This window comes from Vigna umbellata, chromosome 3 (assembly GCF_029865625.1).
Source record: "Vigna umbellata cultivar VRB3 chromosome 3, Vumbellata_1.0, whole genome shotgun sequence".
Lineage (NCBI taxonomy): Eukaryota > Viridiplantae > Streptophyta > Magnoliopsida > Fabales > Fabaceae > Vigna > Vigna umbellata.
Genome location: NC_142167.1, coordinates 396,810 through 424,511, shown reverse-complemented (window position 1 = coordinate 424,511; position 27,702 = coordinate 396,810). Strand labels below are relative to the sequence as shown.

The 27,702-nt window shown below is 31.6% G+C and overlaps 4 protein-coding genes and 1 long non-coding RNA gene across 7 annotated transcripts; all 5 read left to right on the top strand.

The window, feature by feature from the left end:
* Positions 1 to 3,514: 3,514 nt before the first annotated feature.
* Positions 3,515 to 5,282, top strand: LOC124848443 (NADPH:quinone oxidoreductase-like). The gene is made up of 3 exons (XM_047326119.2): positions 3,515 to 3,675; positions 3,751 to 3,942; positions 4,728 to 5,282. The coding sequence occupies exons 1-3, from the start codon at positions 3,576 to 3,578 to the stop codon at positions 5,030 to 5,032; spliced, it is 597 nt and encodes a 198-aa protein (XP_047182075.1). The 5' UTR covers positions 3,515 to 3,575; the 3' UTR covers positions 5,033 to 5,282.
* A 233-nt stretch (positions 5,283 to 5,515) lies between these two features.
* LOC148201321 (uncharacterized) lies at positions 5,516 to 6,347 on the top strand. Its single transcript, XR_015784779.1, has 2 exons — positions 5,516 to 5,969; positions 6,060 to 6,347. It is a non-coding gene; the product is annotated as an uncharacterized LOC148201321 (long non-coding RNA).
* Positions 6,348 to 7,868: 1,521 nt separating this feature from the next.
* Positions 7,869 to 9,277, top strand: LOC124848440 (NADPH:quinone oxidoreductase-like). Its single transcript, XM_047326114.2, has 3 exons — positions 7,869 to 8,024; positions 8,313 to 8,504; positions 8,835 to 9,277. Exons 1-3 carry the CDS (start codon positions 7,895 to 7,897, stop codon positions 9,137 to 9,139), a joined length of 627 nt encoding a protein of 208 aa, XP_047182070.2. The 5' UTR covers positions 7,869 to 7,894; the 3' UTR covers positions 9,140 to 9,277.
* A 3,962-nt stretch (positions 9,278 to 13,239) lies between these two features.
* On the top strand, positions 13,240 to 17,370 carry LOC124848441 (U-box domain-containing protein 44-like). 3 transcript variants are annotated; one of them, XM_047326117.2, is made up of 4 exons: positions 13,240 to 13,697; positions 13,920 to 14,671; positions 14,771 to 15,071; positions 15,644 to 17,370. In XM_047326117.2, exons 2-4 carry the CDS (start codon positions 13,934 to 13,936, stop codon positions 17,095 to 17,097), a joined length of 2,493 nt encoding a protein of 830 aa, XP_047182073.2. In that variant the 5' UTR covers positions 13,240 to 13,697; positions 13,920 to 13,933; the 3' UTR covers positions 17,098 to 17,370. The 3 variants fall into 3 exon arrangements, with proteins under 3 accessions (XP_047182073.2, XP_087966976.1, XP_047182072.2); XM_088110850.1 differs by having other exon boundaries at positions 13,240 to 13,791; XM_047326116.2 differs by having other exon boundaries at positions 13,240 to 14,671.
* A 2,155-nt stretch (positions 17,371 to 19,525) lies between these two features.
* IMP4 (Ribosomal RNA processing Brix domain protein) lies at positions 19,526 to 24,452 on the top strand. The gene is made up of 9 exons (XM_047326118.2): positions 19,526 to 19,797; positions 19,898 to 19,981; positions 20,393 to 20,502; positions 20,634 to 20,684; positions 21,738 to 21,881; positions 21,952 to 22,041; positions 23,211 to 23,317; positions 23,433 to 23,517; positions 24,129 to 24,452. The coding sequence occupies exons 1-9, from the start codon at positions 19,686 to 19,688 to the stop codon at positions 24,225 to 24,227; spliced, it is 882 nt and encodes a 293-aa protein (XP_047182074.1). The 5' UTR covers positions 19,526 to 19,685; the 3' UTR covers positions 24,228 to 24,452.
* Positions 24,453 to 27,702: the final 3,250 nt, after the last annotated feature.

The window sequence follows — 27,702 nt, the reverse complement described above, 5'->3', positions numbered from 1 at the left end:
ACTAATTTACTAATTCATATCATTCGTGCCACATAAAAATACATTTTGTAAGACTCGTGGTATAGGAACAGAACTGGTACCTAAGGCAAATTAACTGGGTACCTGGGTTCAAGTTTTAGCACACCGAGGCCAACAACGACCACCACACTAATTTTGGGGTGCCTTCTTTATTTTCCCTCATTTGATCTACTTCTACGTTATCTGGGAACAATTTCTTAACATTTTTTAACAAATTCGTGCCACATAAAAATACATTTTCTAACACTCATGGAACAGGAACATAACTGGTACCTTAGGCAGAATATGTGGGTACCTGGGTTCCAATTTTTGCACACCAAGGCCAACTACGTCCACCACTCTCATTTTGGGGTGCCTTGTTTGTTTTCCCTCGTTTAGCTACTTCTAAGTAACCTGGGAACAATTTCTTAACATTTTTTTAACAAATTCGTGTCACATAAAAATACATTTTCTAGGACCCTGGGTTCACCAACATAACTCGTACCAAAGCCGAATGAATTGGGTAATTGGGTTCAAGTTTTTTCACAGCAAGGCCAACTAGGTTCACCACTCTCATTTTGAGGTGGCTTGTTTTTTTTCACAGCAAGGCCAACGCGGTCCATGACTACCAATCGAAAAAAATTACAACAACAATGTAAGATTAAGCAAACAAGTATACAAATCAGTAACACAACAAAATCCACTTGGGAGACATTTCATACATAAGCAAAACCATCCACAAACAACATCATGCATGTATGAAACCTTCATTCCACTGAAATAAAAAAAAAAACGAACCTTCACTCAGCACGAGGTGCGGCGGTTGGAACACAGACGAAGATAAAGGTGTGGGTGGGACTGACAACCCGGAAAACCCCTCTTTTTGGTCCACCGAACAGTCCACACTCCGGCGATGCTCCGGCGGCACTCCGCCGGCACTCCGGGACAGGGACGGAAGCAGGTGGGACGACGCGAGACCTTCAACGCGCCCCTAGTTCGCTGGGCCGGACCGGACGGAAGACGATGGCGTCTTCCCTTCCTTCGCCAACGTCGGACCTGTGGCGGCCGTGAATCGGAATCGCCTGGAGGGGTTCGATAGCTCCCAGACAGCCTTCAACGTTGTCCGGCGACACTCCGGCAAGCACTCCGTCGGACGTCTCTCTCTCCAACTCCCTTTCTCCAAGTCGTTCGGCCTCTCTAGGTTACACTCTCTATCTCTGAACCTTGGCGCTTCTCTTTCTAAAATTGTTCCAAATTCAATTTCAAATTTGAAACGCGAACCTGCAAACCCTGACCACTCCCTTTCCACGTCATATTTCATTTTCATTTAATTTTTCCAACTGGACCACTCAAATTTAGACACGTGTGGCGTGTCTAAATGTTGTCAAAAATGGTTGTTCAAGTATCATTTTCCATACTTTTAAGATTAACGTATTATTAAAAAATTTGATTAACTAACAATTAATTAAGTTGATTGATTACATAGACTCATCCACTTAAAAAAACTCATGATATAAATATTATAGAATGCAAAGTAAATTAATTATTTTTATTATTAAAATTTATATTATTATATAACGTATTTTATTAACTCGAGTATCAAAGTGTTTTTTATAATTATACATTCACGATTTAGAAGAGACATAGACGTAAAACATCTTAGTTTGAAGGTGTAAAGTTGGAACACAACATTTCTCGATCTAAGACTACATCCAAATTTTGGAACATTTCGATTTGAAAGTAAGAAATTTTTATTAGAAAGAGTTTTATAAGATGATTTTAGCCTTGTAAGAACATTGACGCCCACATGGGACTAAGATATGATCGATGAAGAAAAAGTTATATGATGTCTAAGAGAAGTAAGATGATAAGTACAAAAGAAGCTGAAAATTCATCTAATGAGATGGTCATTCTAATGGCAATGCAAAAGGACTTCCTTGTCATCTCGGCCTTGAGTTTTTATCCTTACCATTTCATCCTCAAAGTTCTCATTCTCTAAGTTCTCATCCTTACCACATCTCAACCTTGAGCTTGCATTATTGTCATCTTGGTCTTGAGTTATCATCATTGTCATTTCAGCTTTGAGTTCTCATCCTTGAAGTTCTTATCCTTACCATCTGAGTCTATGGTAGCTTAATACATCTTAGCCTATGGTGACTTAGTACATTTCAACTAATTTTTTCAATAAACAATCTTGAAAATCAATTAATTACTTTCAATAACACTAATTTCATACTTCCAAGAATTAAAATAAATGATTTTGTATCTTTTACAAGGCTAAGTGTTTTGAAATTGGTTTTATACTTTTTATTTTAGCTTTTGCTTATCTATCATAGACAAGTGATTTTTTCCTTAGATCGATTTATACATTACATCTTGTAAGGTACATAGTGCATAATAGTCTTTTGAACGTAGGTAGTATTTCTTGGTTTGTTCAAGAAATATTTAGTTCATATAATGTGTGATTACATGTGTTACATGAGAAATGTAGTTGTAATATAGTAATTGCAAGATGATAGAAATAATTTCACTAAAATTGATTAATCTCTTTCTTTTCTTATCTTTTATATTTCTTAGATATATTTGTGTTTTGCAAAAATATTCTCAATAAATTTTTTCAAGAATCTTTTCAAAAAATTATTTCAAGAAAAAAATTTCAAAGCGTATTATCAATTGAAGTTTTAATCACCAATTCATCTCTTCTTAATATTGCAAATCTAATTTTCTTTAGAGCATCCTCCACACTAGATAACAACATGACATACAATCAATGCTCACATTACTAATTCACCATATAACTATTAATCTCATCTTGTTGTAATCATACATTAATTGTTAAAGATGTTGTTGATCTCGCTTATAAATATTGTTAATCTTTTATTCTTCTACTACCTATAATTTTACCAAGTATTTTTCTTTGTTACTGTAGTTCATAAAATTGTCTCACCTCCATATTTAGGCACACATGTAGTATTTTCACATCTCCTTTCTTAAGCACACCTCTACCTATAATAATATTTTTTTTTTCCAATGTTGTAGGCTCCTTGTATTATTTTTCTATTTTCTATTATTAATATCCTTTCTTTAACTTTTTTGAAAGAAAATAAAATTTCTTCTTTGAATCCCAACACTTTTATATCATCAATATTGTTGTTATGACTAATTACAAATTTCCAACAAATTCTTTTATGAGATTTTGAAAACAGGATTCATTACTTTTATAATTCCCCTATAATGAATCAATTTATAATTTATCTTTTATCTTTTTCTTTTTCAATAACAAGCTGAAAATTAATAAGAAGAAAATGAATCAATTGATAAATTGAAGATGAAAAAAAAATTAAATAACTAAATACTCAGATAAAAATGAAAAGTATTTTAGTCACTTCAAAATTTTATAATAAGGGTTTGATTAGAAATATTTAAATTTAGTATTTGCTTAAAAATTAATGAAGTTATCGAGTTTAGCATGTTAATTTTGAAAGTCTATAAAGAGAGAAAAACTGATTTGATTTTTCGTTATAAACTTTCCTCGTCATTGTTTGGAGTCAACGAAAGAAGCCACACAGCAAAGAAACATGGCAGCGGTGGCCGGAGCATCCTCGTCGCTGATTAAAGTGGCGGCGCTTTCTGGTTCTCTTCGGAAAGGCTCTTACAACAGAGGCCTGGTTCGTGCTGGTTGGTTTCTGATACACACTCTAACTTCATTCGTTTGTTTTGATTTTTAATTTTTTTTTGGTTTGAGTTTGATAGCGATTGAACTGAGCAAAGAAAGCAGTGTGGCACTTCAGATCGATTACGTTGATATTTCGCCTTTGCCCTTTTTGAACACGGATCTTGAGATAAACGGCACTTACCCATCCGAAGTTGAAGCGTTTCGCCAGAAGATTGTTGCAGCTGATAGCATCCTCTTTGCTTCCCCTGAATACAATTACTCTGTTACAGGTACTTCTGCACCTCACCAAAACACTGCCAAAATGTTCTTTAGGGATTGTAAAACGATTTCTTCAAAATAGAAAAATGTAAAGAAATGATTCAAGATTTTTATAGGTAGTTAGTTAATCAAATAAATGGTCTGGAAGTAACCTAAAAGAGGATAAAGATAACGATAATACATATTCATTTTTCTGACTTATGTTTTGGAAATTACTTAATAGACTTTGACTAAACCACATCATAGAAATTATACCAATTATAGTGTTATAATCACCACATAATTATCATATCGATCTAAATTATAAGGTATAAAATCAGTTGTGTTTCTACTTTTGAATAGTCTCCTTTAGTGTTATATCCTTGAGGATAAATATTTTCAAGAATATAATGAAAGATATTCTGTGTGAGAGTTATGTTATGTTGTGCAGGTGTTGAAGAGTGTTCTTTTGAAAATAAGAAAATAGAAGGATGTGTTAAAGATCAAGATAAATACTACTTTGAATCCTTGAAATCACCTTAGAGACTTTAATTAAAGCAAAAGCTATAGTACAAACTATCTTTTTCTTTTCCTTTTGGATTTCGTGTTTGAGACTTGAGGAAAAAACATTAATTATTCTAATAATGTTGACAAATTAATAGGTTTGTAAATATTTTTTCTTGTATATTGCTCAGATATGTTCATTTCTACTCATGAACTCAAATTCACAGTTAAAATCCTTATTGCATAAGTTATTGCTAAACAATAACAGGTTGAAAACCAAACTAAAATGAATCTATGCTTTGATTTATTGAAGGACCACTAAAAAATGCAATTGACTGGGCATCAAGAGCACCAAATGTTTGGGCTGGTAAACCTGCTGCCATAGTGAGTGCTGGAGGAGGCTTTGGTGGGGGAAGATCACAGTATCATCTACGCCAAATTGGAGTATTTTTGGATCTTCATTTCATCAACAAACCTGAATTCTTCATCAATGCATTCCAGCCACCAGCAAAGTTTAACAGTGATGGTGACTTGATTGATGAAGATGCCAAAATTAGGTTGAAGGAAATCCTTCTGTCCTTGAAGACATTTACCCTTAGACTTCAAGGGAAAAATTGAGACAACCATGATTCCCAAAAGGTGTTGAATGGATTTTGGCTCATACCTTTTATGACTGCATGAAAACTGTTTTCTGCATAAACAAGATAACCTACATGTTTTTACATTTTGGAACTTTTGTCTATATTGGTGTTTCGTGGTTTGTTTTGTTGCTATTTGTTTCTGTTATATCAGTTTCTTATATCAATCTATATATTTGTAATATAACACAGATCTATCCTTCATTCATAATAATAATTCCTTTCTTCCACCTCTTCTCTTTCTCTCGCTCGTCCAAATTCAAGGATGATCAAATCCATTATATAATCTCAATTTTTTTTTGTCTTAAAATCACGAAAATGCTTTCTTTACTTAAAAATTAATGTTTGAGAATGTAGATTTTCCATTTTGAAATATTCTTTTTCATACAAGTTCTTTTCACATATACCTTTAAAATTAAAAGATAAAATTAATGTTATAAATTAAAATTAATTTATACGTGAATTAAAAATAAAACACTAGAAAATTTGTACTACAAAAAAATTGCAAAGTACTTATGAAATTTTATTATTTGTCGATATAATCATATGAAAAAAAATTACGAAAATATTTGTCAGTAATATTTTGCAAACATTATCAACGAAAAGATCTATTAGTAAATTTAGCAAAACGAAAGATATCAAAATTTCAAATTTCTTCCCTACCTTCTCCACCAAACTGCAAAACTTTCTCTCCCAAAGTTTAGACCCACTTTCTCCCCAAAACAAACAACTAAGACTTGTCAGTGTCATAATGTAGATAATGTAGATCTTTGTTGACCCTGTTGTCATGTCTCTTTCCTTCTACCCAACATAATCTCTTTCCTTAATTGTGTTTCCTATAACCTAAACTTCTGTGGGGGTGTTCGTGTTTTCCCCAATCTCTTTACCTATTCGCATTCGTCTATCGATTATCGATGGTAAGTTTAAGGTTTTGATTTTAACTTGATGCATTTCATTCTGGCATTTTGCACAGACATTTGATTTTGAATGTGATTCTTGAATTATAGGTTAGCATTTGAGTGGACAATCCCAATACCATTTTTGTTCTCTCTTGGAAAAGGTTAGAAATTTTGTTCATTTTACCCATCTGTTTTAGTTCCAAGTTTGAAAGTTGAGCTTGACAGCATAATACCTAGGTAGCTCGAGCTCGGCAACTCAACAAGACAAGCTTGACATATCTAAATTGTTATATTGCTGTTGTGAGTTGGTTTTCAAAGTTGTTAATGTAAATTATGCATTTGTCTAGTTTGATTGAGTTGCATTCTTAGTTTCAATATATCACTGCAATTATCTTATTAGCATTGAAGTTGCATTATACTTTCATTCAATCTTTTATTGACATTGGGTTAACATTCACATTACCATCTGAACATTTTGGTTAGAGCTCACATTTATAACAATAATTTTAGTTCTACATGTGTTCATTGAAAATGCATAGAATAAATCATTCATGATATCGATTCTGAATTCAATTAAACATTTCATATATAAAGAGGATTGCATGAAGAGAAGATAACAAAACAAGATTTGTTATGCTCTTACGTTGTCAACATTCTCTCTCGCTTACATAGTTTAGACTTTCTCTTGGAAAAAGAAAAACATTGTTACAAGTTTTGAGATATTCATTGTATTAAAAATATATACTCTCTAAGAAAGTCATCATCTCTACTTATTGTTCAAAAACACTTTATTGTTTTGTATATTTAGAAGTGAATTAAAATACTTATTAATTTAACTCATTGAAGTTAAACAATCTATTCAGTTAAACTAGTGTAAAACTAGAAGTGATGAAATTTGTCTAACGAGTTGGGTTAGTTTGCAAAACTAAGAGTGATCAAACTCATTTGTAATATTTTAAAGATTAATGGAATCCTTCAAGAATGTTTAAAGAATAATTAGACATATCTCAAATTGAAGTAAACCAATATAAAAATAAATCTTTATCTTGTTTTAATTTTAAAAGGTTTCTACAAACTTTTGAAATCTTAAAGTGTTCAACACTACTTATAAACCGTTTAAATCTTACAATAGCATCTAACATTTATTTATGAAAAAAATTTAAACTCTATTTAATCTCTCCTTCTAGAGTTTACCAATGTTTCACGCTAAAAATTATGTTGCAAAACTCGCATCCAATATAGACCAGAGATGATGGCGCGGCGATGTTGGTTGGTTAGAGGAGGTGCAACGAAGGATGCCGCACCGAGTGTTTCTGTGGAGGCAAGGTCCGAACGTGAGGAGGAAGGAGGCGGAGGACGCGTGCAGCGACATATCAAAGTGAGAACGAAGCTTGCTGGTCATAGGAGGAAGACGGTTCTGATAGCAGAAAAGGCGCACAATGACCACGAATACAGTTAAAAAAAAAGGAGGCTATTGTAGATCGAATGACGTAAACTTCTAATACCATGTAGAAAATAATATTTATTCAATGTATCTTGTATTTAATATAGATCCCACATTATTAATTTACAGAATTAAATATAATTAATTTCCACCAAATAATCAGAATCAATCAATTAATCATCCTAATTTCCTAAAAAAATTATAATTTAAAATATTTTATGAATATTTGTCATAAAAAAAATTGTATATATGCTATTTCTTTTATCTCTCAGTATAAGGACAAAATTAGCTAAACATTTAATTCACCACCTTATGGGATAGCAGCCCCACCAACCAACCTTCTACAACTTTTTATATATGAAAAAGTCTAAAATTGAATTCAATGTTTTAGTACAGACTGGAAGACGGCAAAAAGAATTCGCTACCACCCAACAACGTTGACGTCCACATAATTAATTACAATTATATATAAATATATATATATACACACACATAAAGCATGGACTCACAGACATCAAAACAACAAAACATGGCATCGGTGAACAGAGCATCCTCGTCGCTGATTAAGGTGGTGGCGCTCTCAGGTTCTCTCAGGAAAGGCTCTTACAACACCGCCCTCATTCGTTCTGGTTCCTTCTTCTTCCCTTTCTCTTTTCCTTTCATCGCTTTATTTTTATACAAAAAAACTATATCTAAAGGAACTTCAGATTCACTCATATATGTCTATAATCTCTAGTTCATGAGATGTCTCAACCACCACAAACTATATATCTCCAGGGAGACTAAATATTAATAATTCAATAAATAATATATGATAAATTTTAGATAACTTAGATCAATTATGTAAAAGAAAGATGAAGATGGAAAAATTGGCATGATATATAGGTTGAACTGTGTTGTAATTTGGTTTGACATAGGTATTGAGCTGAGCAAAGGAGAGGTTGAAGGCATCGAGATTGAGTACATTGATATTTCGGATTTGCCTTTTCTGAACACTGATCTTGAGAAAGATGGAAGTTATCCCTCTGAAGTTGAAGCTTTTCGGCAGAAGATTGTTGCAGCTGATAGCGTTCTCTTTGCTTCCCCTGAATACAATTACTCTGTCACAGGTCACTCCACACCTCTCTTATCATCGTCAAATTTTAACTCAAAATCATAAATAACTATATCATAACATTCTTCATAAATACTGACTTGTGTTCGGAAGTTCTAAGTCATGAGAGTAATTTAGAATATATAAATAGATATAAATTTTATTTTATAAGTCAGTTTTATGGAGTTGAGTTGAGCTTAAAATTTATTTCTTACTATGATATCAAAGTTAGCTCAGAGTCTATCGTAACGAAATTGAGTTGAATTTAAAGTTCATTTCTTATTATGTATCAAAGTTAGGTTAAAGTCTATCGTAACGAAATTTATACGGACACATTGAATATCAGGTCCTTTAAAGAATGCAATTGACTGGGCATCAAGACCACCAAATGTTTGGGCCGGAAAAGCTGCTGCAATAGTAAGTGCTGGAGGAGGGCATGGCGGAGCAAAATCACAGTATCATCTACGCCAAATTGGAGTGTTTTTGGATCTTCATTTCATCAACAAACCTGAATTCTTCCTGAATGTATTCCAGCCACCACCAAAGTTTAACGGTGATGGTGACTTGATTGATGAAGATGTTAAGAACAGGTTGAAGGAAATCCTTCTCTCCTTGAAGGAATTCACCCTAAGACTTCAAGGAAAAAATTGAACCAACTTTAGTCCTAAAAAATTGTTGCAATAAGCCATGGAACTTTCAAACATGTTTCCTTCTTTTGGTACTCTAGTTAAAATAATTATGTGATGTTAATCTTACTGTTCCATTTCTATCAAACTCTATTATTTAGTATCTCCAATTTCCAGTTGTAGTTTTTCCATTTGTGTGAAAGTCAGTTATCCAACTATTTTAATTATACACTTCCATTCCTTATTTCACTCGGGAAATAATGTTATAACTTATTAGCTTCTTATTAATATTAATTTTAAATCAGTTTTTAATTTTAGATTAGAAACTAATTTATGTTAAGAATTCAAAGAGAGTTAAAAATCTCATATTAAAAGTAAAAATGAGTAACATGATTGTTTTAAGATTTTTTTTTGTTGAAAATGGTGTCATGATCTTTTATAAAGGTTTGTTTATTGATACCAAATCTCTTGATTTCTTTTCTCAAATGATATAGAATAAGTGAAAATCATAAACCAATGTAGACTTTAATTTACAAATCAAATATAATTTTTTTTATTTATAATAAAAATTAATTTAGATACTAATAATTTTCGGGCCAATTAATTATGATTCAACAAAGCTAACCATACAAAAATGTATCAATTTTCATATAGATTTTTTATTGAAAAGTTGATCAATAATTTGATACTCATAATATTTTTATTGAAGAACGCATTAGAGATTCGTTTTCATTCTTGATAAAGATGCATCAATACTCTTTCTAAAAAAAATGAATTAGTGTCTTTAACATTTTGTCTTTTATATATGTTTGCACCAAAAGATGTGGTTAACTTTGTACTTAAAAGTTAAAACCATCGTTATAATAAAAATTATAAATTTGTTTTTGGTATATTTAATCAGCAAAGTTCCCACCAAAACATGTAAAAATGGAAGATAAAAAATTTAGCAGCCCAAATTTTTGTTTGTTTGCATTGTCATGTTATCATCAGTGCTCAGCATTACCAATTATATTAGGAAACCAAACAGTCACTTAATATAAATTGCAATTAAGTGAATCATTATATATGTCACTCTTGCAATTAAGTGAATGATTATATATGTCACTCTGTACTCAAAATTTTCTTTCCTCATCACTTTCTGACTTTGTCCTATATTTTTTCTTTTCATTCTTTGTAAATTTTGTTGTTCATATATCTTATCTCTTCCCTATTCTATTTTATATGATTGTTGAGAAATTAAGAACATTTCTTTTTTTATAAGATTTTCGAACACATTAAATTTTTAATTACTCCAAAGATTCTTAATTATCTATTTTTTAAGATTTTATTATCAATCTTAACGAGACCAGTAAGTAATTTTCTCAATTCAATTAAATTCATGTTAAATATTATTTTGGATAAATTTTTATAGGTTCTTAATGTATTATGCTACATAATTGATAATTATACCAAATTACATAACTAATAAAATGGATAAGTTTAGGTATAATTTCTCTCGGTAAAAATTATATTTATTCACTAATTAAAGTTAAGAAAACTTTCAAGTAATAAAAAGTATTAATATTTTATTATAAAATAATTCTAAAATTGTAAAAAACAATTAAATTGATTTAATGAAATATACAGTAAAGATTTAATCAGAATTGAGTTTCATGATCTAATTCCATATAAAGACACCAACACAATATATTTCTAACTCCTACTTAAAGATTCATGTAACAAGTCCTAATGTCGTAGGAATAAGTCTAAATTTTAACAATAAAAACCCTAATGTGTTAGCAATTTTTATTATAAATTCGCATTAAGTTCAACATTCTAATGTTATGAATGACTAATTGTTTCACATCTATGTCTAACATGTGAAATCTATTAATTGTCTTATCTCAACAAGATTTCCCAAACTATTTTCAATCAACGAGTACTATCAAAGATGCAAACAATAATCATTAAGTTAAAAACAAGAAAAGAATACAAGAATGGTGGAAAAAAAATATACCAAAGACTTAAATACTCTTTTGGTACCTCGTCAACTTTATTTAATGTGGAACTTAATTTCTTTGAGTGTTCAATATGGTCTCAATTTCGTAATTTATGTTCAATTTGATTTTTTTCGTGACATCGTCTAAATCGTTAACGTTAGATAAACATTGTGTGTCATTTTTCTTAATTTTAAAAAAGTTGTCCACATGTCAAGTTATGCGTCACGTGACAATGTCAATGTCATGTGTCAAGTTAGTGTCAATATCTGTCAAAGTCATGTATTTGTGTTTTGTATTCAATTCAGTTCCAATTTTCGTTATTTTTATTCAATTTAGTTCCAAATTTTGTTAATTTTATTCGATTCAATCACAATTTTAAAAAGAAATATCTTCATTATTTTTAAAATTAAAAAAATTCATTATTTTTAAAACTAGAATAATTTTTAGACCGAATCTCAATCTTTGTAACATATGAAAAAGAATTCTCAATTAATTGAATCGTATGCTTTCTCAAAATCCCATTACAGTAATATCAAGTATTTCCGTACCCTTAATGATTGCAAATTGTTTCTTATCAATGATTTTGTAAAGAACTTTCTACCATCTTTTTGACAGAACTTTGGATATTATCTTATACTAAAGATATCGGCCTCCAATAAACTTACAATAAGAAAAAATATGATTGAAATAAATTATAAAATCTATAATAATATATAAACTATTTTATTGTTATTCATTTTAATATATAAAATCTAGTTAACAATGTTTTATTCATTTTCTTTCACTTCATTTATCTACAACATTAATACTTTGACACTCGTTCTAATTTTAAATTTAGAAAAGTCACAAAAATAAATAAATATACATCAAAATTATATTACAAATTAATATATGTATACGTTTATGAAATAGTTTTAAATGGTAATAGTTTTTAAGAAATTATAACGAATTAACAATCACATTATTTAGTTAAAAAAATTAATTACAGACTCCGTTGAAAATTTTAAAGTTTTGAAAATTCAATAAATCAAAAAAATTTAATATGAAGATCGTAAACTTGATCAAAAACTTAAAATGTAACTAAGTCAATAGTATAAAAATTAAATTTTAAAAATTATTTTTATTTTAATTTAGAAAATAACTAATCCATTCTACACGTTTTCAATCTATCACCGTATTTTCACGGATTAAACGGAACAAGTCAAAATAGACGAAAAAATTCTAACCCAATTTACTAAATTTTGAAGGGTTTGTGGACCCCACACACATTTTGCCACTCCAGCTCTAATTTTTCGACCCATATTTTAAGAATTAATTTGATGTTTTAACTCTTGTTGAACTTTGACTTTGGTGTATGTATTCAGCAAACTGAAGCATTGATATTTCAGTTTTGCCTTTCCTGAACACTCATATCGAGAAAGATGCAACTCATCATAATCAAATTTAAATAAGTATAAAATTTAGATAAGATTCCCCAAGAAAGATCTTCATAGATCAAAATTCTCATAAATGCTTAAAGAAAAAAATTACAATCAATTAAATTATTTTATAACCAAACTAATTCATAAAACGCCTCTAATATCATTTTTATAAATTTTAAAAAGTTTAAATTTATATATTATTAAAAAAATGGTTTTTGTATATAAAATTTCTTATAAAAAAAACTAGTCCATGTACTACGCTTTTTTGGAATAATTCAAAATATTAGTTTAATAATTTTTAATTATCTAATATATTCTTTTAAGATTTAAAAAAAAACTAATTAATAGATATAATGTTTAATTATTAATGAATAATATAAATCTTCAAACCTTCAATTGACTCATAAAGATTTTAAAATGAAAAATGTTTTTTTTTAATAATATTTTTACAATGCTCACGTAGTAATGAATTGTGATTGGTCTTTTTTTTTTTTAAAAGTAAATTGTTCCCTATCATATTTCTTTTAAAAATTGACAAAACTTGATAATCATAAAGAAATTATTAAACACAAACTTTGATGTAGTTAAAAGCTTATTTTTATCCAACTTGTGAAGCTGCTAGTGGTCCTAATATCACCAAGTTGAAAACCAAACTAATAATAGTTTTGTGAGAAAATATGTGGCATTTGCTTGGGCAATTTCTGCCCACAGGCTATAATCTGAAGTCAGATGGGTACTGTGCAGAGTTTAGAGTGTTTGACCCACCCACCCTCTAGAAGTCTGGTTAGCATTCAAAGTAGAAAAATGGTTGGAAATGAAACTGAAAACCAAGCAAAAGCATCCAACCACAAAAACACTTTCCAAGTACAAAGTCCTGAGAGAGAGAGAGAGAGGGAAGGAAGTTCTTGTGCTTCAGGTTTTGACTTGGTCTTCCATCATTCATTCACAATTTCACTTGCTTGGAAGCACAACGTGATCATGACGATCAAAGCAAAGAAACCATATGTCACCACCTTATTATATTTAACAGCTCACAGCCGTCTGATAATGACCCACAACACACCTTGTCCTTGCTATATTCCAAACCAAACATAAGAAAAAAAGCAACAACTTGTTTTTCCCTTCTGCTTTCAAAGCCAAGAAGAAGAAGAACTGGGGTGATTTGATCTCGTTTGGGATTTGGGTATCTGAAAAATTTCAACTTTAAGCAAGTTTTTGATTCTAAAGTCAACCAGTCAGCTTGTCTGTTGGATTATTCTCTTCTGTCTATGTTATTTGTATGGTTTTCTTTGTTTATGTATTGATATTTTGTTATGTTAGCTCTATGCTCTACATATGTGTGTAATTGAGGATCTTCTGTAACCGGTGAGTGATGACTGGTTTTTCTTTTGCTGCATAAACTCAGTTTTCGCATACAAGATGGAAATCGTGGAAAAGAGAAAATTTTCTATACTGTTGTCAGAGCTGATAGTTTTGGCCGATGAGGTTGCTTCTCTTGCTAAGAACTCTGAAATTGAGGTACATATTTTTTCTGAGTTTGCCATGTTGGTTGAGAAATTCTCACCAATCTTCAATGACTTGAGAGACAAAAACACAGTTTTGGACAAGCCACCTATAAGAAAATCCTTGGAATCTCTTGAGAATGAGCTGAGGCGTGCCAAAGCTTTGACAAAAAGCTCGAATTTGAGGCAACCCATCAAGCAAATTGAGGACATAACACATGACATAGGTCGATCCTTTGGCCTTCTGCTCGTAGCCAGCCTAGAAATTTCCGTGGATTTCAGAGAAAAGATTGGTACATTGCAAAGACAGTTGATGAATGTGAGATTTGATGGCAGTTTAAGTGTAGCTTCAAGTCCAAAATCAGAGGTTTCCGGCAGTGAAGTGAAGCTGACTGCAGAAATAGAAGAGGAGATAGTTAATGTTTCTATTGCTGATGTTGTTTTGCAACTTAAGAATGGTAATGATGAAGAATTTGCAGTTTCACTTTTGAGACTGAAGGAGTTCATAGATAGTGAAAGATTTGATGGTGGTTTGATCAACGAGGAAGCAACTCTTTCCATTCTTTTCAACCGTCTAGGCTCGTGTAAGGCAGACAACAGGTTGGCAATCATGCGGTTGCTAAGAAGTATTGCTTCAGGAAATGATGAGAAAAAGGTAAAACCCTTAACTTAAGAAGATGCTTCTTGTAATTGTTGGTCTAAATCTTTGCACCTTTGGTTATTTTAGCTTGCTTTATAAAGTAGTTCACTGCAGGAGAAGATGGTAGATATTGATTTCTTATCAGCAGTGGTGAAGTCACTCACAAGAGATTCAGAGGAGAGGAAGGAAGCAGTAGGGCTGTTGCTAGAGCTCTCCGACATTCAGGCCGTTCGCCGGCGAATCGGAAGAATTCAAGGCTGCATTGTTATGTTAGTTGCTATCCTTAATGGGGATGACCCTGATGCCTCAAATGATGCTGCAAAGTTATTGGATATATTGTCTAGTAATTCTCAAAATGCACTTCATATGGCCGAGGCTGGCTACTTTAGGCCACTAGTGCAGTATTTGAAAGAAGGTAATGCAAGATTTTTCTTATCTGATACCATCACCTTGTGGTCCATACACTCATGATATTACAGGTAATTTAGGAGTATACATCATCGAGCCATTACATTTTAATAAATTTTAGTGGAAGGAGCTAGAAATTGATTGAGTTTGTTAGCAGTAGAAGCAGCAAAATTAGCATCTGGTTTCAATTAAAGGTATCTACCAAACAATTTGATTTTATTGGAACATGTAATGCTTTGTGTAGTGTCCTTGATTCAGAAGAAGTTGGGCTATCATAGAGGAAAATCATTGTGTTTACACTAAAATCCAGTTCAATCTTAATTTGCTAGTCTTAGCTATGTCTCCCCAACTGAATCAGCAGTTTCCAAACCCAATATTGTGTGTTCTGTCATGTAAAATTTTGCTGTGTTTTCTTCTATCTAAATACTAAATGTAGGGTAAATAACAATTTTTTTTATCATGGTCATTTTCAATTTGATCATAATAAGAAAAAACTTTCATTTAAGTCCTTAGACAGGCGATCATTTTCAAGTTGATTCTGCATTTCCTGTATCTGAATTTGCAACCTTGTTATTGTAGGATCTGACATGAACAAGATTCTAATGGCGACAGCACTTTCAAGGTTGGAACTCCCTGATCACAGTAAGCTTTCCCTTGGAGAAGATGGGGCAATTGAGCCCCTTGTCAACATGTTCAGCACAGGGAAACTGGAGTCCAAGTTATCAGCTCTAAATGCGCTGCAAAATCTGTCAACCGTGGCAGAAAATGTGCAGCGTTTGATCAGATCAGGAATTTCAGGATCTCTGCTACAACTTCTTTTCTCAGTTACATCTGTGCTCATGACATTGCGTGAGCCTGCATCAGCCATTCTTGCAAGAATTGCTCAGTCTGAATCCATCCTTGTGAATGAAGATGTGGCTCAGCAGATGCTTTCACTTTTGAATCTTTCCAGCCCCATTATCCAGGGCCATTTGTTAGAAGCTCTAAATAACATAGCCTCCCACCCTGGTGCATCCAGAGTGAGAAGCAAAATGAAGGAAAAAGGTGCACTTCAGCTTCTCTTACCCTTTCTGAAGGAAAACACCACCAAAGTCAGGAGCAAGGTCTTGCATCTTTTGTACACTCTCTCTAAAGATCTAACAGATGAGTTAACTGAACATCTTGATGAAACTCACCTCTTAAACATAGTCAATATAGTCTCAACATCAACATCAGACAGTGAAAGAGCTGCCGCTGTTGGCATACTGAGTAATCTTCCTGCTAGTAACAAAAAGGTGACTGATATACTGCAGAGGGCAAATTTGCTGCCAATTTTAATATCCATCATGTATACTATCTCAGGAAGTAACTCATCCACAACAAATAGCTTAGCAGAGAGTATTGCCAGTGTTATCATTCGCTTCACCAATTCCTCTGACAAAAAACTACAACTTCTCTCAGCCGAACAAGGGGTGATTCCTTTGCTTGTGAAACTGCTCTCAAGCGGTTCACCAATCACAAAAGCAAGGGCTGCAGTCTCACTGGCTCAACTATCTCAGAATTCTCTGTCTCTTAGAAAGTCTAGAAAGTCAAGGTGGTTGTGTGTTCCTCCCTCGGTGAATGCATTTTGTGAAGTTCATGATGGATTTTGCTTTGTAAACAGCACATTTTGTTTGGTGAAGGCAGGTGCTGTTTCTCCCCTCATCCAACTGTTGGAAGATACTGAGAGAGAAGCAGTTGAAGCTGCTTTGCATGCTCTTTCAACTCTTCTGCAAGATGAAATCTGGGAAGGTGGTGTCAGTTGCATTGCCAAGTTATCTGGTGTGCAAGCCATCATAAAAAGTCTTGAAGTTGGCGATGCAAAGGTTCAAGAAAAAGCAATATGGATGCTGGAGAGAATATTCAAAGTTGCAGAACATAGAGTTAAATATGGAGAATCTGCTCAGGTGGTTCTTATTGATCTTGCTCAAAAGAGTGATTCTAGATTGAAGTCAACAGTTGCAAAAGTTTTAGCTGAGCTTGAGCTCTTGCAATCTCAGTCAAGTTACTTTTAAAACAAGCCTTTCTCTATGTACAATTCTGTGGCAATGATCTGGTTTTGATCTTCATTCATTTACATTATTTTGGTGTACATGCTTGTGTTTTACCTTTGTTTTTGATGAGCCATTTACCAGAAGACAGTTAAAAAGTTTAGTAGTGTATCAAGATTGATTCATTCAGTTTCTTGAATTACCTTTTGTCTCAAACTTGTTTCTTTTTTGGTCTACTGTTCATAGAATACTGTAATAACATCATAGTGTTCTTCGCTCACTTACTGTTACTATTTAGTCTCTGATGTACAAAGAAAATATATTAAACATATAACTCCCTTGTAATTATCTTATTCATGTTAAATGCATATTATTTGATTAAATTATATACTTAAAATTAATCTAATTATTTTAGTTTAAAAAAATTATTGTTTTTTTAATCTTATTTAGTATTCTACTTGTTTTTAGCCTAATTTTAGTTAATGATAAGAATTACAATGAATTATTGCAATGTTCTATTTAGAACTAACTTTTTCTTTTTGAGAAGTAAGATGAATCCATATGGATTTAAAAACTATTTAAATTTATTAACTACACTGTTAAAATATAATTTTGTAAAATATATGTATTAAAAATTTAACAATAATAAATAGATTACTCTAATTGATATACACACTACTTTAAAAATCACCTCAAAATGTTATTTTTATCCACTTAGATAACTACACACAATTTATAACTTTGCTCCTTCTTTAAACTTTTATTTAAACAAATAATTCTCTACTTTATTTTATAGCAAGAAAAAGAGCTCAACTTAAACTCTAAATGAAAAATAATGGTATTACCATGGATGTTAAACAAAAAAAAAAGTGTGTTTTTCTTTTAAAAAACTAATTATTAAAATAAAAATAAAAATTAAATTATGCATTATATAAATAAAAGATCGTGATCGAAATGCAAATAGATATTTTTAGTGTGCATATTTTACTTTTTAATATATCATTTGAAGTTATGTAAAATTACTTTTTTTTCTCTTCGACCTTCTCTCATTCCCTATTAACTTTAAGAGTGAATATTTCATTTATCTTCTATAACTTCCAAGGTTTTTATTCTCTCGCTTCCCATCTGTGTTTTTCTCCGAATGCAAATTCTTCTTATTCTAAATTTAATTTTCTTCAATAAAACTTAAATTTATACAAAAACCACATAAAATATAAATAAATTATAGAAATGGATATGTATTAAAAAATATATTAAATTTTAGAATTAGTAAATTTTAATATACCTATAATCTATAGCGATATATATATATATATATATATATATATATATATATTCATTTTACTCTTAATAATATTTTAAACAATGAAAAATTCACATAAAAAGATATTGATGTAAAAAAAAAGTAAAATAAAACATAATAAAGCAAAATAAGGAAATAAAAAAAGAATTTAATAGATTGTGGGAAGGAAAGATAGATAATGAGAAGAAAGGTGCGAATAAACCCATTATACATTAGAAAGAAAAAAAAAACCTACATAACATGTGTAGTTAAACATATTCTATATGATTACTTTTTGTTTTACAAAATACTTCAATAACATAATTATATATACCCTATTTAAACATAATTATTTATATAATAGTTGTGATGTTACTGAGAAGATGATGAGACTAATAAGGTTGAAGAGCATGTTTAAGGGGTAAGAGTGGTGAGCAATTACCTATATTTTAAACACAATTAAGCATTTAAAATATTTAATTTTGTATAATTAAATATTAGAACATATAATATAATGTATACTATATTATATATTTATTGATCTTATTTATGCATAATAAATAAAATTTATTTAAGATTATACATATATATAATTATAAGAAGAAGCATTGGTATTTATGCAATAATAATATACATATTATAAATAATCAACTCAATGTCGACAAAGAATATTTAAATAGTTATTTTAAGAAAATATTGCATTGTCTACTTTTACAAGGTAGACTGTTGTAAACATAAAAAAAGGTAAAAAAATATACGTAATCTTAAAAAACAACAGAATACTGATAGAATTTACTTTATACATTTTATATAGAAAATAAGAATAAATGAAAGTGTATAATTACTTTTAATAGTAGTATATTTTATTTTAATTCTAAAACATAATTAATATTAAAATAAGAACATAAGATGTGTAGATGAAATGAGAAAATCTGTCCTCTATATCTGTTTTATATAAAATATATATTTTTAATTTCATAAGAGAAAAAAAAGATAGATTTAAAAATTTAAGAATTTGTTTTTTTTTTATTTATAAATTTACAAGATATCTTTAGATCCAAACCGTTGGATGGGTCTCACTAGGTTCGTATTAAATATCTCTTCTAAACTCGTTTAATCCAACGGCATCTATTAGCTGTATATGTGAATACATATATTCTTTAAGTTCAGGTAATCGAGATCCAAAACGAAGGTCGTTTTGCTCTTACGGTATCCCTTCTCTTTTCTTCACTTCTTTCTTCTCTTCTGTTCCCGCGCCGCTCCACACCTATTCCTCTTCGTTTTTCTCCATCTCTGAACGGCGCCGTTTCGTTCTGTGAGTGTGTTGAACATGCTGCGTAGAAACATTCGATTGAGGAGAGAGTATTTGTACCGAAAGAGCTTAGAAGGCAAAGAGCGCTTGCTCTATGAAAAGAAACGCAAAATCAGAGAAGCGCTTCAAGGTTTCTGTTTTTCTTGCGTTTCATATTCAATATTATGATAATAATAATAATTATTTCTCATATAATTATGTTTATTTATTTATTTGTTTGGTTTTTGCAGAAGGGAAACCCATTCCCACTGAACTCAGAAATGAGGAAGCTGCACTTCGACGCCAAATCGACCTTGAAGATGAAAACACTGCTGGTAAGTGGTGTCACGCTCTATGTTATGTTTCTTCATGTTTTTTTTTTCTTTTTTTTTTTAAAGTAATAACTTTAAATGGTTTTTAAGTGTTTGTTTGGTTTATGCACATGGAGAGAATCTAAGATGTCACAAAATGAAATAAAGTTGTCCACAAGCTAAAATTAGCTTGCACATGAGTTAAAAATTGTGTTTTTCCTTTTTATTTTTGTGTTGTTGAAGTATTTGTGGAGACACTTAGCCAACCATAAACTAATTTAATTTATAGAGAAGTTTATTTTATTTTTCTTTCTAATTTTCTTCTGTTAGAAGTTCTTGTGGAAAAATTTGTTTTAATGCATCCAAGTTTGTGCCATGTATCCTTTTGTTGTGTGTTTCAATATGGGGTTTGATGGGATTTATAATTGAATTCAGTTCCAAGAACGCACATTGATGATGAGTATGCTTATGCTGCGGAAAAGGATCCCAAGATTTTGTTGACCACTTCCAGGGATCCAAGCGCTCCTCTTCAGCAGTTTGTAAAGGTTTGCTTGCTTTTGATGAGTGTGGTGTTTGTTTGTTTCAATTCTGTTTATAAAACCAATTTTTTTTTCTACTTTTTTGCTTGTTACTTCAAGTACTCTTGTTCATTGTGATCTTCAATTCTTTTGTGCAGGAGCTGAGTTTTGTTTTTCCTAATGCACAGCGCATGAATCGTGGTGGTCAGGTTGGTGTCTTTAATTATTCATCATCTGTTGTCCCATTCTACATGTTTGTGACATCATGATCTGATTATTTGGTGGTTTCTTTGGTCATATGATTTAGATAAGAAATTATGTTTTTAATTAGAAATAAGAGAAATACCAGGATAGGATAAGAAAAGAGAGGCTTCTTCAATTTACCTATAGATACTGTGAAGACAATCCAATAAAGGCATATACATGCCCCTTCATCTTTCTGGCTACTGCGTTTTTTGTGTTATGTCGAGCACATTGTCTGAACACGATACTGAAATGGCACTCCTAGTGCTCAGCAACTCCATGAGTTTCAAATTAATTATCTCGTAAAGAGTAGTTGCTCAAATGCAGTGTTTTTTCCAAACTAGATGTTCACGTAATACATAAGTTTAAAAGTGCTATGTGAGGTCTACAAATCTGCATATGTGTGCTTTACGAATTCTGTTGCTTTCCAAACACAGAATCTTGACCTTGGAGTGAGTTTTGGATTTCCAAATTCCAAATTTGCTTAAAGGAACATCTATCTATCCGGAGAATGCATACAAAACTTTAAATATTTGCTAGAAGTAAATAAACCAAAAGAACTGAGTACAAATTCTCAACGGGTTAGAGAAAATATGCAAAGAATCTCAGTCAAAGAAGATCACTATGGATTTGTACCCATTACACCCTTTTTCATTACTTGCCTCCGTCGTTCAGGCCTGTGAAGTTAATATAATTTAATTTTGAATAGTATGTATGCGTGGGGGTCTTTCGGTGAGACCACACTTTACTCCTCTTGCTTCTTGTTAAGGAAATTAATATTCCAACGCCACAATTGAAGGCAGTACATGAATAACATCCACACCACTAGGTTCTATTATTCAGCGCATCTCTGCTTCAATTTAGTTGCATTCATTAAGCCATTTTTTTCAATCTAGAATGTCAGATGGCTTTCTGTAATTAGCTTTATTTTCAACTCTTGCTAAAACATGTCAACATCTAATTCTTGACTCCTTGAGCAAATTGCCTAATGGTTTATGCAATCTTCCTTTTCATTTCAGGTTATCTCAGAGATTATAGAATCTTGTCGTGCACATGACTATACTGATGTTGTTTTGGTTCATGAACATCGTGGTGTACCAGATGGTTTAATTGTTTGCCATCTACCATTTGGTCCAACTGCATATTTTGGATTACTCAATGTGGCAAGTATTAGTCTTACAATGTTTCATATTGATTTTAGAGGAAAATATGCTAATCTGTTGTTTCGTACAGGTTACAAGGCATGAAATTAAAGACAAGAAAGCCATTGGAACTATGCCTGAGGCATATCCACATTTGATTCTTGATAACTTCTCAACTAAGGTATTCATAATTCAGTATGAGCTTTATATCTAAGGAAGTACTAAGTTTCAATGACAATGATCTGTTGCTTTGTCTCTGAACCTTTTTGATAATTACAGGTCCTGCAGTATCATTGGTTCTTATCTTATTCCATAATGTAGTGATTGGAGTTCAAAATGATTTTAAAGTATTCAAATCTAGATGTAAAGTTAACTGGTTCAGGCTTTAGTTGACATAATATTATTGACTAAAAAATATTTACACTATGCTGGATGGATATTAAATTCCAACGTTGAAATGCAATTGTCATTATTTTTAAACATCAAGTGGTATTAAACTTTCACTGAAGCCAGAATAATATGTGAACATGTTTAAGCATTGTAGTGTGTTGCTATCATGGCATGTCAAGTGTGGAACTGTGCAATCTGGTTCTGGTTTGAGTACTTGTACTTAGATTGCGGTTTGAGCATTTGACAGGTTAGTTAGATATAAAATTCTTATCTTTCTAAGTGTAGACAATAGCATAGATTAGGTGTTGCAAGAATGAGAATGTTTTGATGCATGAGTAGACATTTAAGAATAGATATGATGTGGAGTCATTATATTGAGAGAGCTTACAAGTGTCTTCTACTGAGAAGGATTGTAGAACCATACCCAAAATGGCATGTTACTATAATGCCCAAAATGTTGTGAGCAGTAGCAAATGAATCTGAGTTGATAGGGTGTGCTGTCATTTGTTTGAGTACTGATTGGTGTAAAAGTTAAATAGCTCGATTTTTCAATAACATCTCTTGTACTTCTGTGCCTTTGAAATAAGAAATTGTACTGCTGAGATTCAAACTCCAGTTCATTTTTGAAAATGAAAGATGCTCAATCACTATTTCATTACTGGTTTTTGATGAAGGAAGTTATTTCTTATAATATATTTTTGTATCCTTTTTATATGAAAAATGTTTGAGAGTCTGCCAAGAACCTTTACATTCAAAGAATTAGTAATTTATCATTTATGATTGACTTAAAGGATTGTTTACCAGGACCTTTCCCTTGTCTTTTTCTCGTCTCTTGAGTATCTTTTTACAAAATTATGCTCTGGCCATCTCACTCAAAACAAAATTAATTACTATGGACTACATTACACTGCTAAGTGCTAACTGCTCATCTTGTTTGGAATACTTTTGGACGCTAAACAGTTAGGTGAAAGGTCAGCGAACATTCTCAAGCATCTTTTTCCAGTGCCAAAACCAGACACAAAACGAATTGTCACTTTTTCCAACCAATCTGACTATATCTCGTTCAGGTTAGGTCAATGTTTCCAATTTTGTGGATTCAGCTTCAAATATTTGTTCAAGTTCTAACTATTATTAATCTTCGCTGGTTAATTTGTTTCTTTAAATTGTGTCTGTTATATACAGGCATCATATTTATGAAAAGCACGGGGGCCCTAAATCTCTAGAACTGAAGGAAATTGGTCCACGGTTTGAGTTACGGCTTTATCAGGTGTGCATCACAATTAAGCCCACTATGGATTGAACACATTATTGCTACTAGGATTTAAGGTTTTTGTTTGCTTAAAGCTGTATAGTGTAGTGATTCTTTTGCATGGGCTTATATGATATCTTGTCAATATGTTTTCATCATCATTAATACTTCTCATAAGCTTAACTGTGCTTTGATTTTGTTATGATTTATTTTTTTATTTAAATGCCATAGTTTTGTAACATCAGTTTTTCTACCATGAATACGGCTACATGACAGGACCTAGAGTAATTCCATAAGCAGTATCACTTTCAATTGTGATTAAGCATTGTTTTTTAATTTTTGGAATCGTAGCTGCTTAAAGTGCATACTTCTCTCCTTAACATACAATATTAAATTGGACCATAGTAGTTTGTGCTTCAGTTTTTATTTTTATTTTATTTTATTTTATTTTTATTTATTTTTATTGCTTTCATTATAGTCATACTTCAGTTTTTTTTTTGGCTTTCATTGGTTATCTTGAACGCCAGTTTCCAAAGTAAATTGTCATCGAAACTGGCCTATTCGTCATACAACATATCTGTTGAACAAGTACTGACAGTTCCTGATGTTTTAAAAAATTTTGGTTTCAGATAAAGTTGGGAACGGTGGATCAAGCTGAAGCTCAGATAGAATGGGTCATTAGACCTTACATGAACACATCTAAAAAGCGGAAATTTCTCAGTAATTGATGCAAACATTGTTATGAATTTTGAGCTCACATTTCACTTAACTGTACTTCCGAGAATGTGTAGTTGATGAGGTTGACAAACGAACTAAACTATTTAAACGAAATTTATATAACACTTAGTGAGATAGCAAAAATTTAATCAAATGACAATGAAAATGTACTTGCTTACTTGATGAAAATTATTTTTTAAAATTTAATTTCCATATGTGCATGTTGTGTGATCTTATATCTGAGTGTGGTGTTTCATGTTGGTCCTTGAATTCATAAACTGTGTATTACTGATTTTGTATTAAACGAAATATTTGTTTAAGAATAGGTCATGTAACTGTCCTTATTTTTCAGAATTTTACATGTGACATTTTTTTCATATTGATTATGGAAGAAAAGTAATTGCAGAGAGCCAGATAACGCACAAAGCAAACAGAAAGTTTTATGTCAGAGTAGAATAGCTTAACAGGAAGAACTCTTTTAACAGAAAGTAAACACTATTTCCAAGTTCTAAGATTTTTTTTTTTGTAACTCGTAGAAAGTATTCTATTCACCACCTCAATTTGTCCATGGAGGTGACAAGTTATTGAAAACAATTTATTTCCAATCTTTATGAATTGGATTTCAAAAAGTATTCTGAAAGTAATGATGAATGAGGTCAATACTTGATGCATCGAAGAGTTAAACTGTGAATCTTTTTAAAATACTTAAGAACTTCAAACACTACAAAAGCTTGAAGATCATATAGTAAAGGACATTATGCATGAATATTGAGAAAGAAATATATTTCAAAAGACTTGATGAATCATGATGAAAATGATGGTTATAAGGTTTATTAATTGATGTGAACATCATTAATCAAGTTGAAGTTCTTAATGTCATAAAGTTCATTTTCAAGATCAAATGAGAACAAAAGATCCAATACAACACTTAAGAGGTACAAGACAAGAAAAAGAACTAAATTAATCCAAAAAAACTTTGTAAACAAATGTAAGTAATCTAATGGTAGAATTACATGATGAGACTTATATAAACATATATATACATACATATACATATATATATATATATATATATATATATATATATATATATATATAATTATAATTATAATAAAGAGAACTTCAAAAAAAATTCTTAACTGTGATAACAAAACTGATTTGATAATATTTAATTAATTGTAATCTTATTTACATATAACTTTTCATAAGTAATATTACTCTTTATTTTATAAAAATCAACAAGTGTTTTTGTCTTTGGTGATATAATATTGTGACATCCCAAATATATAATAACGACAATCATATAATATAGGCGTCAACATTCAAATAAAGATAACAGTTAGAGTATGACTTGCAATTAAGTACGAAATTACAGTCATCCAAATAAGAAGACAAAATTTTAAACTTAAATAGTTTAGAGTATTCAACACTTCAAGCGTTCAAATAGGAAAATTCCTAAGTAGACTGCACTGCAGCATCAGTATCCTCTAGTTCTTGCTTCAAAGGTATCTCCTCAACAATTTCTGCTCCCATCCAAGTGGATGATCATCGCAAAAGAAAAACATACAAAAGCAACACACAACAAAGAAGTAAGGGTGAGCTAGATAAACAAGCAATAATCATATAGTACAATCAATCGATGTCATCATGCTTAGTTACATATAAAAGAACAATTAAAGCATACCCTTTGAACCATGACTCAACCACTCACACGACTCATCCGGATTGGTATAATTGTCGAACTATTGGTCGTCTTTGCACTTGCGTAGTTCAACTGGCACTCCCCAACACTATGCAAGGTAAATGCCCCATCTGTCTATGTCTAAACTCTAAGACTATAGACGAGGACCTCCCTCTTCTTTCACCACTTACACTGCTCTCCTCTATTTGAGCATGAACATTGCTTCGAGTGTAGGGATAGACATACCAGTTCAAAGCTCCATACAGTTATACAGAACAACAACAACCCCCCACACATCACTTTCAATCATCTCACCCTAAGATGTCCAGTTCACACTCAATTTCATCATTTCAATTTGCAATCACATTATTTCAAGCCACACGATTCAAATATATGGACATACATACATCCTGGCAGTCAAACAACATCAAACAGCTCAAGCAGATGTGGAAAAATATGAAACTCACTGAACCAGGTCTCACAACGCACCAAGATGCAAGGCAAGACAACAAAAATTCGCACAGCGCACCTTAGTTCGCATAGCGAATTAAGTCGCAACATACATCAGACTTCAAACCTCTCGCATAGCGCACCCAGGTTGCTATGCGAGAACCCAGACAGAGACCAACCTCCCCAAAGCTCTTGCTATGCACCCCACTAGCTCTTCGAATTAAATGGGCAGTGATCCCAGACCACCACCAGTCGCATAGCGACAGGATTCGCCATGGCGAGTCCATAAACAATGAGCATCACCCTCTGGTAATTCGCACAGCGAATTACCAAGACAGTGAGCACCCTCTACAGGGTCTCGCTATGCGAGACAACTCGCATAGCGACACTGCATAATCTGCAAAACATGAATTCTGCAGAATCACACACTCACACTAATCCTTACCATTTTCAGTTATTTTCCCCAACTTCTAACCCTCCTAATTCTTGTATCACACCTAATTAAACTTGTCTAGATGATTATAAACGCTCTTAGCATGATTCTAAGGTGATTACTACCAAGTTTTCAACTTAAATTTCCAAGTTCATTAACCCAAGAACCCAATTTCAATTCTACCATGTTGAACATGACTTTACTCAGTTTTATGATTCTAACCTGTTCTAATTTACTCATCCCAGCTAGCCAAACTGCCCAATTGCACTCTGTTAAACTTTTGGCAAGCGTACCAATAGTCAACTGTAGTATAATGATTTTTTTAAGTGAGAGTATCGAACCCACGAGGAACAGTTTCGATTAAATAGATAAATTGTTATCTCAAACAGTATATATACAAGGATGTTCAATTTGATTCATGATGGATGTTGATAAATAAAACTACGTTGCGTGAAAGTAAAATAATAACAACAAATAACTTAACGAAGGTTAATATGAGAAGTTGGGATTGAATTCATCTATCTCACTCGTTTGCAATCTGGATGAATACAAACATATAACAACTGAAATTACCAACATTGATGCAACACACCAAAGTCATTTATATCGATTCCTCGCATATAAAATTCATAAGAGCAGTTCCTTGAATATTGATTCCTCACATATCCAACAAATTGTCCAACATTATATTCAAGTGTTATAAGCAATTGATAAACTGAAATCTATCCCTAGCATCACAGAATATCAAGTATTCTTGCTCAGATCAGAGTTTTAGAAATACTTTCCAGTCAAGTCTAAAATCCACATTCATGAAACTATTATTCAGGTAGAATCAAACATTAAGAGCAGAACAAAAATACCAATGTTGAATAAAAACAGAAATGCTATATATAAATATCACCATATTACATCTGAGTTTGAA

What these genes read in the sequence shown, in the direction of transcription:
- LOC124848443 (XM_047326119.2), top strand. Translation starts at nt 3,576, where the DNA reads ATGGCAGCGGTGGCCGGAGCATCCTCGTCGCTGATTAAAGTGGCGGCG. An exon ending in CAGAGGCCTGGTTCGTGCTG is followed by an intron (nt 3,676 to 3,750) that starts GTTGGTTTCTGA and finishes TGAGTTTGATAG; the next exon opens with CGATTGAACTGAGCAAAGAA. An exon ending in ATACAATTACTCTGTTACAG is followed by an intron (nt 3,943 to 4,727) that starts GTACTTCTGCAC and finishes GATTTATTGAAG; the next exon opens with GACCACTAAAAAATGCAATT.
- LOC124848440 (XM_047326114.2), top strand. Translation starts at nt 7,895, where the DNA reads ATGGACTCACAGACATCAAAACAACAAAACATGGCATCGGTGAACAGA. An exon ending in CACCGCCCTCATTCGTTCTG is followed by an intron (nt 8,025 to 8,312) that starts GTTCCTTCTTCT and finishes GGTTTGACATAG; the next exon opens with GTATTGAGCTGAGCAAAGGA. An exon ending in ATACAATTACTCTGTCACAG is followed by an intron (nt 8,505 to 8,834) that starts GTCACTCCACAC and finishes ATTGAATATCAG; the next exon opens with GTCCTTTAAAGAATGCAATT.
- LOC124848441 (XM_047326117.2), top strand. Translation starts at nt 13,934, where the DNA reads ATGGAAATCGTGGAAAAGAGAAAATTTTCTATACTGTTGTCAGAGCTG. An exon ending in CAGGAAATGATGAGAAAAAG is followed by an intron (nt 14,672 to 14,770) that starts GTAAAACCCTTA and finishes AGTTCACTGCAG; the next exon opens with GAGAAGATGGTAGATATTGA. An exon ending in AGTGCAGTATTTGAAAGAAG is followed by an intron (nt 15,072 to 15,643) that starts GTAATGCAAGAT and finishes TTGTTATTGTAG; the next exon opens with GATCTGACATGAACAAGATT.
- IMP4 (XM_047326118.2), top strand. Translation starts at nt 19,686, where the DNA reads ATGCTGCGTAGAAACATTCGATTGAGGAGAGAGTATTTGTACCGAAAG. An exon ending in AATCAGAGAAGCGCTTCAAG is followed by an intron (nt 19,798 to 19,897) that starts GTTTCTGTTTTT and finishes TGGTTTTTGCAG; the next exon opens with AAGGGAAACCCATTCCCACT. An exon ending in TTGAGTTACGGCTTTATCAG is followed by an intron (nt 23,518 to 24,128) that starts GTGTGCATCACA and finishes TTTTGGTTTCAG; the next exon opens with ATAAAGTTGGGAACGGTGGA.